The sequence below is a fragment of the Somniosus microcephalus genome, chromosome 33 (genome assembly GCF_052327205.1).
Source record: "Somniosus microcephalus isolate GS21.2 chromosome 33, FLI_Smic_1.0, whole genome shotgun sequence".
NCBI classification, from domain to species: Eukaryota; Metazoa; Chordata; class Chondrichthyes; order Squaliformes; family Somniosidae; genus Somniosus; species Somniosus microcephalus.
Genome location: NC_141019.1, coordinates 36,926,767 through 36,944,287, shown reverse-complemented (window position 1 = coordinate 36,944,287; position 17,521 = coordinate 36,926,767). Strand labels below are relative to the sequence as shown.

General features: G+C 47.9%; 1 protein-coding gene across 1 annotated transcript in view; it reads right to left on the bottom strand.

The window, feature by feature from the left end:
• Positions 1-289: 289 nt before the first annotated feature.
• Positions 290-17,521, bottom strand: part of LOC147097174 (histone deacetylase 4-like) — a 100,860-nt gene continuing 83,628 nt past the window's right edge. Inside the window, 5 exon segments of the mRNA XM_085972540.1 lie at positions 290-1,754; positions 12,682-12,809; positions 12,811-12,833; positions 13,530-13,614; positions 14,366-14,518. Coding sequence (XP_085828666.1) covers positions 1,715-1,754; positions 12,682-12,809; positions 12,811-12,833; positions 13,530-13,614; positions 14,366-14,518 — 429 coding nt within the window. The 3' untranslated portion in view covers positions 290-1,714.

Below are 17,521 nucleotides of genomic sequence, written 5' to 3'. Positions count from 1 at the left end.
CTTTACTCTGTATCTAACCCCGTGCTGTACCTGCCCTGGGAGTGCTTGATGGGACAGTGTAGAGGGAGCTTTACTCTGTATTTAACCCCGTGCTATACCTGCCCCGGTTCAGCTCATTGAACATTAACTCCATGAGACTTGAAGTCCCCATTTAAGCATCTAATTATTGTGTCATTAATCCTTATGCTTCTTGCCTTTGGTTGGGTTGGGTTGTGATGGATTGACATGAAATTGGAACTCCAAGCAAGTTCCACGGAATAAGTAGGCAAATAAATTCATCTCCTGTAGATTTATTGGTCCAAAATATTTTAATATTGTGGTTATAGCATAAACAATCGATTATAAATATCTCTTTGATGCTTTACAACCTATGTCCTCTCCTGGTAGACCGTTCAGCCACAGTCGCCATTGGCGAGGGCTTCAAGAGAAACGATTCAATTGGGTCTTTCCCTCTGTTCCCCGAAATCCCTCTCCCACCCCCTCCCCCACCCTCCCTTCCTCTTATTTACAATCGACATCTTCAACGGTCTGACCGTTAAATAAAAAAACAGAACACCACCAAGGCACTTTGGTTTGGTCGAACGGGACAAAGGCTGTTGCTTCCGAACAGCAGCAAAGAAAAGTCACCATCCTGAATTCCTGCTTGATCGCCTCTTCCATTTTGGTCCCAAAACCCTCTCGTCCGGGCACTTACCTCCCCCCCTGCCCGCCCCCACACACAAACCCCGCCACCCACCCCACCCAACTCTGGGAGACGAGAAGTTTTCCATTTCTTTTGATCCGATTTCCCCGCCCCCGACATCTCTCCCTCCCGAAAAAGATTCCCAGAGCTCGCTGGACTGGGAGGAGGAGTGAGGTCAGTGTGTACGGGAATTCTTGTTGCTCTATATTCCATCATTAAGACCTAAGTGATCGAGTCCTTGTGCATAATATATATATATATTGCTTTTTTTTTTAAAAAAGGAGACACTAACAATGGTTAAGGAATGTCTTTGGAAGTTGGGCAGAGGTTAGCGTAGAGGAGAGATCCTGAGTAATGATAGTCCTTGACTGCCCAACAACAGCCTTGGCAACTCTTCAAACGTGACCATTGTTCTTCAAACTCCAAGTGGCCATTGCTCTTCACTCTTCAATGGGAAGGGCCCTGAATAATGGCCCTCGAACATCTCCAGCTCTTCGCCACGCCATTCTCCCGCCAATTGGGGTGCGCAGTCGTCTGACACGCGACAGGATTTGCCCGAGGCGTTGCTTTAACCACTTACTCTTCTTGGCGAGTTGTTGATTTGACTTGTTTTTTTTGGTTCCGAGGTCGAGGGGGAGTGCGGAGGAAGAGTGGGATGGGCAGAATCCCCCTCCCCGGTCCTCCTCCTCTTCCCCCCCACTCCCCACACAACGATTGTCAATGCTGATCAATAAAACTCAAACCGGTGGCCGGAACGGAGACTTGGTCGCAAAGCGCCAGGGCGCCATCTTGGGCAGCGGATTCCGATTTCAATACTTGGGTTGGGGCCGCTGGTGAAGGCGGTCGGGTGCCACTTGTTCCCGGAGCGAAGGGGTCGGGGCGAGGGAGGGAGGGTGGGGGGTCTTCCCCCCACTTCAGCTTGGCGGAATTGTCGGGAAGAGTTCCACGGTCGACCCCCCCGCAGGAAGGCCCAGCCTCCGTTCGACCGCACGCCCGCCATCGACGCGGGGCTCGCGAGGGAAATCCCACCGGCTAAGCAGACGCCTCGTCCTCCATTGGCTCCTCGTTGGGACTACGGGGAAAGGGGGAGAGAGAGAGAAAGGCAAACAGAGATCACGCACCCGCCAGACATGTCCGGATCGCGATAGCGCCAGCTTTCCGGGCGTGAGTCGTACCAATTTAGCGCTGGGGCGAGCCAGCACCCAGTAGCCGAGACCTGCGGCGAGCCATTTCCCGGCTCCCGATTTCGTAACATATAAATACATTGCTCCTCCCTGTGCTCCCCGCTCTCCATCTCTCCCCCTCCCTCCATTTCTCCATCTGTGCGAGCGTCCATCCGTCATCATCTCCAGCTCTCTCTGTCTCTCTCTCTGTCTGTCTCTCTGTGTTTCTCTCCCCCTCTGTCTCTCCCTCCCCCTCTGTCTCTCTCTCCTTGTCTCTCTCTCTCTCTGTCTCTGTCTCTCTCTCTCTGTCTCTCTCTCTCAATTCAATTCAAATGCTTTATTGGCATGGAAGTTTACAGGGAACCATATTGCCAAAGCTTACATAACAAAAAGTACAGTTTTCCAACATTCTGTAGGTGTCAAACAATTTTGACCTTCGTTGGGTATATACAATATTAGTTTAAACAATATTAATTTAAACAGTCGTTGAACATCGTTGGGTACATTCAGTATTAATTTTAAACAGTCCTCAGGTTGTGACATGTTGTTACATATTTGGCACCAAGGTATGGTCTGTCTCCTTCTCCCAGGACTAATCTTAATTTTGACAGGTCATCCAATTCCTTGAAATCTGGGGTTGTTTGGCTGAGCTTGTCAAATAATATGTTTCTTGTTGTGTTGAATTTTTCGCATTTTAGGAGGAAATGCATCTCTGTCTCAACCTCGCCGGCCAGACATTGATCACATATTCTATTCTCTCTAGGCTGCCAGGATTTCTTGTATCTTCCTTTTTCAATTGCCAGTTGGTGGTCGCTTAGTCTGTACCTGGTGAGGGTCTGTCTCTGTTTTGTGTCTCTGATGGTCGAGAGATAGTCTGCCAGTTTATATTCTCTTTGTAGGGCCCGGTAACATTCTAATCTGCTTTGGCTTTTGGTTATTTTGTTCCAATGTTCCAGGTAGGTTTCTTTGCATTGTTTAATGATTTGGTTCACTCGGATTGGTGTTTGGACGGCAGTGTTGGTCTGGGACTGGTCAGGGTCCGGCTGAGTAGGAGTACTTAGTTTCAGTCGCAGCTGACTCAGGGGACTCTTTTCTGGGTTTAGCTCTTGGGTCTGGAAGGCTTTAAAATGAAGGGTGTCTGGGGAGCTAGATTTGAGGTGATTTAGGAAGTTTAGTGCTCGTTTGTGGATGTTTATTATCAGTGGGTATCTGCCTAGTTCGGCTCTGCATGCATTTGTTGGTGTTTTCCTTTGGGTGCGAAGAATGCTTCGGCAAAATTCTGCATGTAGGGCTTCTATTGTGTGTTTTTCCCATTTTGTGTAGCTATGGTGATTGAGCGGGCCCCATACTTCACTACCGTACAGCGCAATGGGCAGGATTATGCTGTCAAATATTTTGAGCCAGATTTTGATTGGGATTTGGATGTTGTAGAATTTTCTTTTTATTGCATATAGGGCTCTTCGGGCTTTTTCTTTTAGTGCATTCACTGCTATGCTGAAGCTCCCTGATGCTGTAATAGTTAGACCAAGGTAGGTGTAGCTCATAGTGTGTCCTATAGTGGTATCACTGAGAGTAAACTGGTATTTGTTTTCCTGACACCTGGGCCTTTTTTGAAAAATCATGATGTTGGTTTTCTATAGATTTACTGTTAGGGCCCAATTTTGGCAGTATTTGTCGAGTAGGTCTAGTTGTTGCTGTAATCCCTGTTCTGTGGGAGACAGCAGAACCAGGTCGTCCGCATAGAACAGGGATTTCACTTCTCCATCCAGGAGACAGAGACCCGGTGACTCGCTTTGCTCCAACATGTCTGCTAATTCATTTATGTATATGTTGAACAGGGTCGGGCTCAAATTGCAGCCCTGCCGGACACCTCTTCTCTGGGTGAAGAAACCGGTGCGTTTGTCTCCAATTTTGACACCGCATTTATTTTTCAGATACATCGATTTAATAAGGTCATAGACTTTGCCCCCTATTCCACACTGAAGAAGTTTATAATAGAGCCCTTCGTGCCAGATAGAGTCAAAGGCTTTCTTGAAGTCAATGAAACAAGCGAATATTTTCCCATTTTTTGTTTGGTGTATATGTTTTTCAATGAGAGTGTGAAGGATATAGATATGGTCGGTGGTGCGGTGTTTTGGAAGAAAGCCTATTTGATTTTTTCTAAGGATATTATGTTTGTTAAGAAAATCCAGTAATCTACTATTTAGAATACTGCAGAATAACTTCCCTAGACAACTGTTGACACAGATGCCGCGGTAGTTATTTGGGTCTGATTTGTTTCCACTTTTATATATGGGGGAGATTAGTCCTTGGCACCAGATATCGGGAAAACAGCCTGAACGTAATATGATGTTGAATAATTTGAGTACCGCACCCTGCATCTCCATATTGCTGAACTTGAGCATTTCATTTTTGATGTTGTCTGGGCCACAGGCTTTCTTTAGGTGGAGAGATTTTGTTTTTGTGGCCAGTTCTTTCCATGTGATTGGGGAGTCTAGAGGGTTTTGGTTGTCTTTAATTGTTGCTTCTAATGTGTGGAGTTTTTCTGTGACCTGATGTTGACTTGGGTTTGTTTCGTTTATTGGGATGTCTTTGTAGAGGTTTTCAAAATGTGTTCTCCAGATGTCGCCATCTTGGATTGGTAATGCTTGCAATTGTGTTGTACTCAGGTTATTCCACATTTCCCAGAATTGTTTTGGATTGGTGGAGTTTTCAATTTCTTCGAGTATTTTGTGGGTATAGTTTTGTGTTTTGTTCCTAATGGTGTGTTTATATCTTTTGAGGGTTTCATTGTATCTAGTACGTAGGTCCGGATTGTTTGGTTGGCGATGCTTTTGGTTTGATATTTTTCTCAGGTCTTTTCTGGCATTTTTGCATTCGTGGTCAAACCATTTCTTATTTTTATTTTGTCTTTTGTGACGCTTCCTCTTCTGTTTCACAAGGTCGGCTTTTACAGCTGCCTCATGGAAGATCATATTTATATCCTCTATGGCCATGTTTACACCATCCCTGGTGATCTCATATAGATTTTCTTTAAATTTTGATATTTTACTTGTGAGATCAGGTGAATTTAGTGCTGTGATGAATTTATCTCCACTGTCTGGGGCCCATCTGTATGTCTGGTTTATTTTATGGAGCTTACTGGGTTCCTTTTTTGTGTCTGTAGTTTGGGCAGAAAGTTTAAGGTACACATTTATTTGGTTATGGTCTGAGAGGGGGGATTGCTGCCTGACAGTGAATGCGTTGATATCGCAGGGGTCCAGGTCAGTGATTGTATAGTCCACCACACTAGACCCAAGAGTTGCGGAATATGTGAGTCTCCCTAAGGAGTCCCCTCTGAACCTACCGTTAACTATGTACAGGCCTAAGGCTCGGCAGAGTTGCACTACCTCCCTACCGCTTTTATTTATTTCACAGTCAAGGTTGTTCCGATTTGCGATGGCTGGTGTGACATATAAAGGGGTCTGGCCAAACACATGGTTGTTGCCCTGTGGGTCTATGAAGTCGGGTTCACATCCGGTCCTTGCATTTAGGTCCCCACATAGTAGCACCTTTCCTTTGGCCTGGAAATGGCTGATTTCCATGTGGAGAGTATCAAATAACTCCTCTTCAACATATGGCGATTCTATTGGAGGTATGTAGATCGCACATAAGTAGACATCTTTTTTTGTTATTCCTATATTTTTATCTAATTTTAGCCATACATGTGATTTTCTCTGTTTTATTGGTGAGATGTGTTTGTCCAGTTCTCCTTTATACCACATCAAGATTCCCCCGGAGGTTCTGCCCTTGCGTGTCTTAGTGTTCTTTACTGAGGGCACAATGATTTCATGGTACATTGGAGGACAGTGGGTGGGCACGTCCTTTTGGCACCATGTTTCTGTTAACACAATTATATCAATGCCTTTTATAGCTTTTAGGAATTCAGGGTCTGTACTCTTCATCCCAAAAGTTGAGGAGCGGAGACCCTGGATATTCCAGCAGCTTATGTGGAAAGAACGCATTTATATAGTTCAAAAACGAAATAAAATGGACCTATTTTGTGGGACGAGTGTGAAAACATTATTTTCTATAATGCTCTCTGTGTCTCTCTTTCCCTCTGCCTCTCTCCCCCTGTCTCTCTCTCCCCCCCTCTGTCTCTCTCCCCGTCTCTCCCCCCCCCTCTCTCTCTCTCGCTGTCTCTGTCTCTCTGTCTCTCTCTCTCTCTCTCTCTGTCTCTCTCTCTCTCTCTGTCTCTCTCTCTCTCTCTCTGTCTCTCTCTCTCTCTCTCTGTCTCTCTCTCTGTCTCTCTCTCTCTCTGTCTCTCTCTCTCTCTGTCTCTCTCTCTCTCTGTCTCTCTCTCCAATTCCAATTCCAATTCAAATGCTTTATTGGCATGAAAGTTTACAGAGAACCATATTGCCAAAGCTTACATAGCAAAAAGGTACAGTTTTCCAACATTCTGTAGGTGTCAATCGATTTGACATTTGTTGGGTATATACAATATTACTTTTAAACAATATTAATTTTAAACAGTCTTTCTACTTCATTTGGTACGTTCAATATTAATTTTAAACAGTCTTACTTTTAAACAGTCCTCAGGTTGTGACATGTTGTTACATATTTAGCCCCAAGGTATGGTCTGTTCCTTCTCCTAGGACTAATCTCAATTTTGACAGATCATCCAATTCCTTGAAATCTGGGGTTGTTTGGCTTAGCTTGTTGAATAATATGTTTCTTGATGTGTTGAATTTTTCGCATTTTAGGAGGAAATGCATTTCTGTTTCAACCTCGCCAGCCAGACATTGATCGCATATTCTATTCTCTCTAGGCTGCCAGGATTTCTTGTATCTGCCTTTTTCAATTTCCAGTTGGTGGTCGCTTAGTCTGTACCTGGTGAGGGTCTGTCTCTGTTTTGTGTCTCTGATGGTCGTGAGGTAGTCTGCCAGTTTATATTCTCTTTTTAGGGCCCGGTAACATTCTAATCTGCTTTGGCTTTCGGTTATTTTGTTCCAATGTTCCAGGTAGGTTTCTTTGCATTTTTTAATGATTTGGTTCACTCGGATTGGTGTTTGGACGGCTGTGTTGGTCTGGGGCTGGTCAGGGTCCGGCTGAGTACTTAGTTTCAGTAGCAGCTGACTCAGGGGACTCTTTTCTGGGTTTAGCTCTTGGGTCTGAAAGGCTTTGAAATGAAGGGTGTCTGGGGAGCTAGATTTGAGGTGATTTAGGAAGTTTAGTGCTCGTTTTTGGATGTTTATTATCAGTGGGTATCTGCCTAGTTCGGCTCTGCATGCATTTGTTGGCGTTTTTCTTTGGGTGCGAAGGATGCTTCAGCAGAATTCTGCATGTAGGGCTTCTATTGTGTGTTTTTCCCATTTAGTGTAGCTTTGGTGATTTAGCGGGCCCCTTACTTCACTACCGTACAGTGCAATGGGCAGGATTATGCTGTCAAATATTTTGAGCCAGATTTTGATTGGGATTTGGATGTTGTAGAATTTTCTTTTTATTGCATATAGGGCTCTTCGGGCTTTTTCTTTTAGTGCATTCACTGCTATGCTGAAGCTCCCTGCTGCTGTAATAGTTAGACCAAGGTAGGTGTAGCTCATAGTGTGTCCTATAGTGGTATCACTGAGGGTAAACTGGTATTTGTTTTCCTGACATCTGGGCCTTTTTTGAAAAATCATGATGTTGGTTTTCTTTAGATTTACTGTTAGAGCCCAATTTTGGCAGTATTTGTCGAGTAGGTCTAGTTGTTGCTGTAATCCCTGTTCTGTGGGAGACAGCAGAACCAGGTCGTCCGCATAGAACAGGGATTTCACTTCTCCATCCAGGAGACGGAGACCTGGTGACTCGCTTTGCTCCAGCATGTCTGCTAATTCATTTATGTATATGTTGAACAGGGTCGGGCTCAAATTGCAGCCCTGCCGGACGCCTCTTCTCTGGGTGAAGAAATCGGTGCGTTTGTCTCCAATTTTGACCCCGCATTTGTTTTTCAGATACATTGATTTAATAAGGTCATAGACTTTGCCCCCTATTCCACACTGAAGAAGTTTATAATAGAGCCCTTCGTGCCATATAGAGTCAAAGGCTTTCTTGAAGTCGATGAAACAGGCGAATATTTTCCCATTTTTTGTTTGGTGTATATGTTTTTCAATGAGGGTGTGAAGGGTATAGATATGGTCGGCAGTGCGGTGTTTTGGAAGAAAGCCTATTTGGTTTTTTCTGAGGATATTATGTTTGTTAAGAAAATCAAGTAATCTACTATTTAGAATACTGCAGAATAACTTCCCTAGACAACTGTTGACACAGATGCCGCGGTAGTTATTTGGGTCTGATTTGTTTCCACTTTTATATATGGGGGAGATTAGTCCTTGGCACCAGATATCGGGAAAACAGCCTGAACGTAATATGATGTTGAATAATTTGAGTACCGCACCCTGCATCTCCATATTGCTGAACTTGAGCATTTCATTTTTGATGTTGTCTGGGCCACAGGCTTTCTTTAGGTGGAGAGATTTTGTTTTTGTGGCCAGTTCTTTCCATGTGATTGGGGAGTCTAGAGGGTTTTGGTTGTCTTTAATTGTTGCTTCTAATGTGTGGAGTTTTTCTGTGACCTGATGTTGACTTGGGTTTGTTTCGTTTATTGGGATGTCTTTGTAGAGGTTTTCAAAATGTGTTCTCCAGATGTCGCCATCTTGGATTGGTAATGCTTGCAATTGTGTTGTACTCAGGTTATTCCACATTTCCCAGAATTGTTTTGGATTGGTGGAGTTTTCAATTTCTTCGAGTATTTTGTGGGTATAGTTTTGTGTTTTGTTCCTAATGGTGTGTTTATATCTTTTGAGGGTTTCATTGTATCTAGTACGTAGGTCCGGATTGTTTGGTTGGCGATGCTTTTGGTTTGATATTTTTCTCAGGTCTTTTCTGGCATTTTTGCATTCGTGGTCAAACCATTTCTTATTTTTATTTTGTCTTTTGTGACGCTTCCTCTTCTGTTTCACAAGGTCGGCTTTTACAGCTGCCTCATGGAAGATCATATTTATATCCTCTATGGCCATGTTTACACCATCTCTGGTGATCTCGAATGGGTTTTCTTTAAATTTTGATATTTTATTTGTGAGATCAGGTGACTTTAGTGCTGTGATGAATTTTTCTCCACTGTCTGGGGCCCATCTGTATGTCTGGTTTATTTTATGGAGCTTACTGGGTTCCTTTTTTGTGTCTGTAGTTTGGGCAGAAAGTTTAAGGTACACATTTATTTGGTTATGGTCTGAGAGGGGGGATTGCTGCCTGACAGTGAATGCGTTGATATCGCAGGGGTCCAGGTCAGTGATTGTATAGTCCACCACACTAGACCCAAGAGTTGAGGAGTATGTGAGTCTCCCTAGGGAGTCCCCTCTGAACCTACCGTTAACTATGTACAGGCCTAAGGCTCGGCAGAGTTGCACTACCTCCCTACCGCTTCTATTTATTTCACGATCAAGGTTGTTCCGATTTGCGATGGCTGGTGTGACATCTAAAGGGGTCTGGCCAAACACATGGTTGTTTCCCTGTGGGTCTATGAAGTCAGGTTCACAACCGGTCCTTGCATTTAGGTCCCCACATATTATCACCTTTCCTTGGGCCTGGAAATGGCTGATTTCCATGTGGAGAGTATCAAATAACTCCTCTTCGAAATATGGCGATTCTATTGGAGGTATGTAGATCGCACATAAGTAAACATCTTTTTTTGCTATTCCTATATTTTTATCTAGTTTTAGCCATACGTGTGATTTTCCCTGTTTTACCGGTGAGATGTGTTTGTCCAGTTCTCCCTTATACCACACCAATATTCCCCCGGAGGTTCTGCCCTTGCGTGTTTTAGTGTTCTTTACTGAGGGCACAATGATTTCATGGTACATTGGAGGACAGTGGGTGGGCACGTCCTTTTGGCACCATGTTTCTGTTAACACAATTATATCAATGTCTTTTATAGCTTTTAGGAATTCAGGGTCTGTACTCTTCATCCCAAAAGTTGAGGAGCGGAGGCCCTGGATATTCCAGCAGCTTATGTGGAAAGAACGCATTTATATAGTTCAATAAAGCGAAATAAAATGGACCTATTTTGTGGGATGAGTGTGGAAACACTATTTTCTATAATGCTAAATGATGATTTAGTATAAATTTCATGAGGCATGCACATATATCTATCTAATAATAGTAATAATACTGATAAGATAACAATAATGATAATGATAAATAACAATATTAATAATTTCTCCGGCTTTCTATCAGGCTGTTCAGCATCGTCATGATCTTTCTCAGTTCTTGGTCTACAGTCTGTGGTCTAGAGGGGGGTCTTGGGTCAGGTATAAAAGCACGGTTCTGTTGTTGGTTTTGTAAAGGGGGGTGGGGGACATTGGTGGTCCTGTTTGGGCTCCCAATGGTAGAGGGGGTGGGAGGGCTGCGTCTTTTGGCAGTGTTTGAGGTTACTTGCGAAGACCCACATCCGCTGTTTGAGTAGATGTATTTCGTCATAGAGGTCCCTTGTGTTGATGTTTGGATGATGGGCCAGGGAGACGTTGGGGAGGACAGAACATCTCGTGTCGATCTCCCTGTTGGTGTTGTGGATTATATAGGCTGGGGTGTCCTTTCTGGGCAGTAGTGTGGAGATCACGATCCGAGCCTCGGGGAATTCCCTGCTGGCGTTTTCCGCCATCCTGCTCACCGCCCTAGCAGTGCCTTCCTGTAGGGTGCGTAGGTCGTTCGTGCCTGTGTGGATCACAATCCATTTGGGGCTTCCAAGGGATTCTTTGTTCAGGATCTTCATTGCTTGGTCTGTGTTGCTGCACCATTTTTTCAGGACTTGATGGTCTGGGAACAGCCTCTGGGGGTCCAGAAACTTTCCGTTGGAGTCGGTCAGCAGGACCGCCTGAGGGGCTGGTTTTTCAGACTGGGTAACAGTAGTCTGGGTAGGACTCGCCTGGTGGCTGGTTGTTGGCTGGGTTTCTGGGATATGTGTGGCAGGAGTGGGGTTCGGGGCTTTCGGTGTGTCATCGTTTGGGGGGGGTATCTGTCGGTTTTTGTGTTCCTGTGTGTGAGGACTGGGTAGCAGTAGTCTGGGCATGACTCGACTGAGGGCTGGTTGGAGCGGGGTTTGTGGCTTTCGGTGTGTCTTCGTGTGGGGTGGCATCCGGCGGGTTCTGTGTCCTTGTGTGTGTTGTTTTTGTGTCCTCAGGTTTTTGGACCTTAAGAGGTTTGTGTTGCCTGCTGAGCCTTTCTACGGTCTCCTTCGTTTTGTTTTGTTGAGTACGGAGTTCTTTGATCTCATTTCTTTGCTCCTCTATGGTCTTTCTCAGCGTGTGGATGGTGGACTCGTGTTCCGTTTTTAGCTGTTTGAATTCCTCCTTCAAATTCTTGGCCAGTGTTTCTCTGTATTCGTTGAAATCAAGTTCTAGTTTGGCCAGATTCTCTTTCATCATTTTGTTTTCGTTGAGAGGTGTGGGGGGGGTGGAGATGGACAGGGAGGTGTTTTCCTCTGCTGGTCTCTCTTCTTCTTCCTCCACTTGGCTCTCATCATCCTCTGTTCGACTCTCTTTTGCTTCCTGTCCATTGGTCCTCTTTGTGTCTGCCTTAGTTTTCAACTGGGGAATTCCTTTTCGAAGGAGTCCAGATTTTCCACATTCCCCTGTATCATGATCTTTCTATTTTTGTTGTAGTAGCTTATGGTTAGCAGGGGGTCATCTTTATCTAGGTTTGCATCTTTACATATTTTCAGTCTGCCTCCACTGCCAATACCTTCACTGGAGACGTATGCGTAGTGTTTTTGTAAAGTCTCCTTCCAGGAGGTGACGTATTCGGTGTAGAATATGAGGTTGTTCTTCAGCTTAGTCCCTTTGTGTGTGGTATAGTCAACGTAGAGGATCTCTGGATTATTTTTTAGTGTTGTGTACTTGTATTTTTCCTTTGCTTTATTTTTTGTGCATTGCTCAGGATATATCATTTCCCTGCTCATTGTAGTCGTTTGTTTTTTGTCTCAGATAGATAACTTTTTTTTTTCTCTTTTTTGTGTCGTGTTCCACCTTAGCCCACTTTTAGGTCCAAAATTGGGAGTTTTTCAGGGGTTCATCTTTGATATAGCTGCTCTTAAAGGTTTATCTTTCTCTTTTTCTCACAGGCTCTTGGTTCGGGTAGTTTATCGTTTCTCTCGGGTTTCTATTCCTTTTCCTCGCGAGTTTGTTGTTCTTTTTTCAGGTTTTTTTTTCGAACTAAATTTAAATAAAATTAAACTTTTTCCGAACTAACTTTAACTAAAATGAAACTTAGGTAGAATTAGGTAAAACTTATTTCTCCGGCTTTTTTTTTTTTTCCTCTTCCGACTCTCTCACTCGCTCTCCGGGTCTCGGACCCGCTCTCTCTCTCCGTGCTCCAAACTCGTCCACTCTCCGTGCCCCGGACTCATTCGCCCTCCGCGCCCTGGGCGGATCTCCTCGCGTCGTCGTGTCGGTCTCAGGCCCCCGGGTTTTTTGACTGACCAGGCTGTTTTCTGCCCTGGTCTCCCGGTCTCCGTTCCCGCGGTCTCTGGGCCTCGCGGTCTCGGGTTCACCCTCCCCAGGTCTCTTACTCGTTTTCCCCGGTTCGGGCCGCTCCTCCCGTTCTCCGACCTCGCGGTCTCGGGTTCGCCCTCCCCAGGCCTCTTACTCGTTTTCCCGGTTCGGGCCGCTCCTCCCGGTCTCTCTCTCGCGCTCTCTCTCTCTCTCTCTCTCTCTCTCTCTGTCTCTCTCTCTCTCTCGCTGTCTCTCTCTCTCTCTCTCTCTGTCTCTCTCCGTCTCTCTCCGTCTCTCTCTCTCTCCGTCTCTCTCTCTCTGTCCTACTCACCCTTTATCCGCGACTCCCCCTCCTGTGACTCCCACCGACAGCGATGCCAGGGCGTTCACGGTCTCGTTCTCCTCCTTGTCGCGGCTCTGAGACTCGACCAGCGATTGTCCAGTGGTGGGGGAGAAGCGGGTGGACAGCTTTCCAATATTTACCTGGGAGGGAAACGGGAGACGGGTTAGACGCCTGACCACAGAACGCAACGAGCCCGGGGTCGCCTCCCCACAACCCTGCCCCTCCCCTCCACCCCACCCCGCACCCCCATCCCTGCCCCTCCCCTCGACCCCACCCCCGCACCCCCATCCCCCTTCCTCTGCCCCTCCCCAACCCACACCCCCTCCCCACCCCGAACCCCCCACCCCCTCCCCACCCCGAAGCCCCATCCCTGCCTCTCCCCTCCACCCCACCCCGCACCCCATCCCCCTCCCTCCGTCCCTCCCCACCCCGCACCCCCATCCCTGCCTCTCCCCTCCACCCCACCCCGCACCCCCATCCTCTACCCCTCCCCAACCCACACCCCCTCCCCACCCCGAACCCCCTCCTCCCCACCCCGAAACCCCCACCCCCTCCCCACCCCGCACCCCCTCCCCACCCCGCACCCCCTCCCCACCCCGAAACCCCCTCCCCGCACCCCCATCCCCCTTCCTCTGCCGCTCCCCAACCCACACCCCCTCCCCACCCCGCACCCCCTCCCCACCCCGCACCCCCATCCCTGCCTCTCCCCTCCACCCCACCCCGCACCCCCATCCCCCTCCCTCCGCCCCTCCCCAACCCACACCCCCATCCCCGCCCTACAACCTCCCCATTCCCCCTTCTCCACAACCTCCCTCCCCCCCGGACCCCCGACTCACTCTGTACTTGAATCACTCTGTCCAGGGACTGCACGCTGTTGCTGTTGGGTCTTTGCTGCAACACCTGGTCGGGCAATGACTCCAGCTGAGGGGAGATGGACAACCCGGTTAATAGTTAAAGTGAGATCGTTGGCTGCCCTCCTTCCCCGCTCTCTCTCTCTCTCTCTCTCACCTCCTTGCTCTCTCACACTCTCTCCCTCTCCTCCTCTCCCTCTCCCACTCTCTCTCCCACTCTCTCTCCCACACTCTCTCCCTCTCCTCCTCTCCCTCTCCCACTCTCTCCCTCTCACACACTCTCTCCCTCTCCTCCTCTCTCTCTCTCTCTCCCTCTCTCCTCCTCTCTCTCTCTCTCCCTCTCTCCTCCTCTCTCTCTCTCTCCCTCTCTCCTCCTCTCTCTCTCTCACACACTCTCCCTCTCACCCTCTCACCCTCTCTCACACACTCTCCCTTTCACCCTCTCTCACACTCTCCCTCTCTCACATTCTCTCCCGCTCCCTCTCTCTTCCTCTCTCACACTCTCTCTCTCTCAGGTAGAAACGCTCGCTTGCGATATCGCCCGCGGAGTAACGAGTGCGTCCCTACGACGCCCTCACACCTCCGCCGTCTGCGGTTTACGTTGAACAGCAAAGACCGGACGGGGTCCGGGGGGGGGGGGGGGGGGGGAAAGAGAGAGCGAATCCCCTGGCAATATCGCGGGAAGCCAGACGCCGATCCCAGACCGTCCCTTGCACCGCACCGCCCGGTGCCGCTAAAACCAACTGCGGTGAGAGCCGGAGGGAGCATAGATCGAGAGTCGGGCACTCTCTCTCTCTCTCTCTCGGATGGACAGATCGTACCTCCTTGCCCAGTAACGCCGTAACGCACGCCTCCGACGCATCACAGATAGCGGTGAGGTCATGGCCGCCCTCCAACACCATGACAACGCGTCCGTCGGCGAGCGCCATCAGCTGACGAGTCAGATAGCCAAAGCCTGGTGGAGGAATGACGAGAAGCAAGGTTACAAACGTGCGGCATTAATCCCCTAATGGCCTTTATATCTAGAGGACTAGAGGACAAGGTGACATGAATCAAGTCATTCATGAAAGACAGACTTATGAAATAATACTGAGCGGCCTGCAGCTGGCGCTGTCCAGGGAGAGTATAAATACTCGGCCACTGGCCCAGCTTGGGCAGGACATTCTTTAACAGGAACTAGTGAAGGACACAACTAGACCGCCATGATGTAAAACAGTTGATTAAAGCTTTGTTTAATGCTTAAGACCAAGTCGTTTTTATACGTCATGGCAAATGCACTATAATGTGGATAAATGCGAGGTTATCCACTTTGGTGGCAAAAATAGGAAGGCAGATTATCTGAATGGCAATAGATTGGGAGAAGGGGAATTGCAACGAGACCTGGGTGTCCTTGTGCACCAGTCGCTGAAGGTAAGCATGCAGGTGCAGCAGGCAGTTTAGAAGGCAAATGGTATGTTGGCCTTCGTAGCGAGAGGGTTCGAGTACAGGAACAAGGATGTCTTGCTACAGTTGCACAGGGCCTTGGTGAGACCACACCTTGAGTATTGTGTGCAGTTTTGGTCGCCTTACCTGAGGAAGGACGTTCTTGCCATGGAGGGAGTGCAGCGAAGATTCACCAGACTGATACCTGGGATGGCAGGAATGACGTATGAGGAGAGATTGTGTCGATTGGGCTTATACTCACAGGAGTTTAGAAGATTGATGGGGGATCTCATCAAAACCTATAAAATTCTGTCAAGCCTGGACAGACTAGATGCAGGAAGGATGTTTATGATGGCTGGGGAGTCCAGAACCAGGGGTCATAGTCTAAGGATATGGGGTAAGCCATTTAGGACTGAAATGAGGAGGAATTTCTTCACCCAGAGAGTGGTGAACCTGTGGAATTCTCTGCCACAGAGGGCGGTGGAGGCCAGTTCATTAAGTATATTCAAGAAAGAGTTGGATATATTTCTTAAGGCTAAAGGGATCAAGGGATATGGGGAGAAGGCAGGGACAGGGTACTGAATTTGGATGATCAGCCATGATCTCATTGAATGGCGGAGCAGGCTCAAAGGGCCGAATGGCCTACTCCTGCTCCTATCTTCTATGTTTCTATGTTACGAGAAGCAGGATCACAAACGAGTGGCATTAATCTCCTAATGGCCTTTACATCTAGAGGACTAGAATACAAGGGGGTAGAAGTTATGCTGCAGCTATACAAAGCCCTGGTCAGACCACACCTGGAGCACTGTGAGCAGTTCTGGGCACCGCACCTCAGGAAGGATATCTTGGCCTTGGAGGGAGTGCAGCGTAGCTTTACCAGAATGATACCCGGACTTCAAGGGGTTACATAGAAGAAGATAGGAGCAGGAGTCGGTCATTCGGCCCCTCGAGCCTGCTCCGCCATTTAATGAGATCATGGCTGATCATCCAAACTCAGTACCCTGTCCCTGCTTTCTCCCCATATCCCTTGATCCCTTTAGCCTTAAGAAATATATCTAACTCCTTCTTGAGTATATTTAATGAATTGGCCTCCACTGCCTTCTGTGGTAGAGAATTCCACAGGTTTGTAGTGTCCGTGTGTAGATAAAGACACTGAAGACAGGAGTTGGTTCATAGGTATTTACTAAGCAAGTCTGGGGGGGGAGTTCTAAAGGATATACACAATACACAGGCTTATATAGCCCAAGTGGCAATTACCGGCATTACGCACACCTGGGGCTCTTAAAGGCACATACACCACAATTGCTCTTAAAGGCACATACACCACAAGGTTCACCACTCTCTGGGTGAAGAAATTCCTCCTCATCTCTGTCCTAAATGGTTTACCCCTTATCCTTAGACTGTGACCCCTGGTTCTGGACTCCCCGGCCATTGGGAACATCCTTCCTGCATCTAGTCTGTCTAGTCCTGTTAGAATTTTATAAGTTTCAATGAGATCCCCTCTCATTCTTCTAAACTCCAGCGAGTATAAGCCCAATCGACCCAATCTCTCCTCATACGTCATTCCTGCCACCCCAGGGTTCAGTTACAAGAGAGATTACACAAACTAGGGTTGTATTCCCTGGAATTTAGAAGGTTAAGGGGTGATCTGATCGAAGTTTTCACAATATTAAAGGGAACTGATGGGGTGGAGAGAGAGAAACTATCTCCGCTGGTCGGGGAGTCTCGGACTAGGGGCAGAGTCTAAAAATTAGAGCCAGACCTTTCAGGAGTGAAGTTAGGAAACACTTCGACACACAAAGGGTGGTAGAAGTTTGGAACTCTCTTCCACAAACGGCAATTGATGCTGGGGGGGTCAATTGTTAATTTTAAATCGTAGATTGATAGATTTTTGTTAACCAAAGGGTATTAAGGGATACGGGGCAAAGGTGGGTAGATGGAGTTAGGTCGCAGATCAGCCATGATCTCATTGAATGGGGGAACAGGCTCGAAGGGCTGAATGGCCTCCTCCTGTTCCTAATGTAACAGGTTCGAGGGGGGCTGAATGGCCTCCTCCTGTTCCTAATGTAACAGGCTCGAGGGGGCTGAATGGCCTCCTCCTGACAGCGGGAGCTCCCTCAGTACTGCCCCTCCGACAGTGCGGCCCTCCATCAGTACTGCCTCTCCGACAGCGCGGCGCTCCCTCAGTACCGCCCCTCCGACAGTGCGGCGCTCCCTCATTACTGCCCATCTGACAATACGGCGCTCCCTCAGTACTGCCCCCTCCGACAGTGCGGCGCTCCCTCAGTACTGACCCTTCGACAGTGCGGCGCTCCCTCAGTACTGCCCCTCCGACAGTGCGGCGCTCCCTCAGTACTGCCCCTCCGAAGTGCGGCGCTCCCTCAGTACTACCCCTCCTACAGTGCGGCGCTCCCTCAGTACTGCCCCTCTGACAGTGCGGCGCTCCTCGGTACTGCCTCGTCGACATTGCGGCGTTCCTCAGTACTGCCCCTCCGACAGTGCGGAGCTCCCTCAGTACTGCCCCTCTGACAGTGCGGCGCTCCCTCAGTACTACC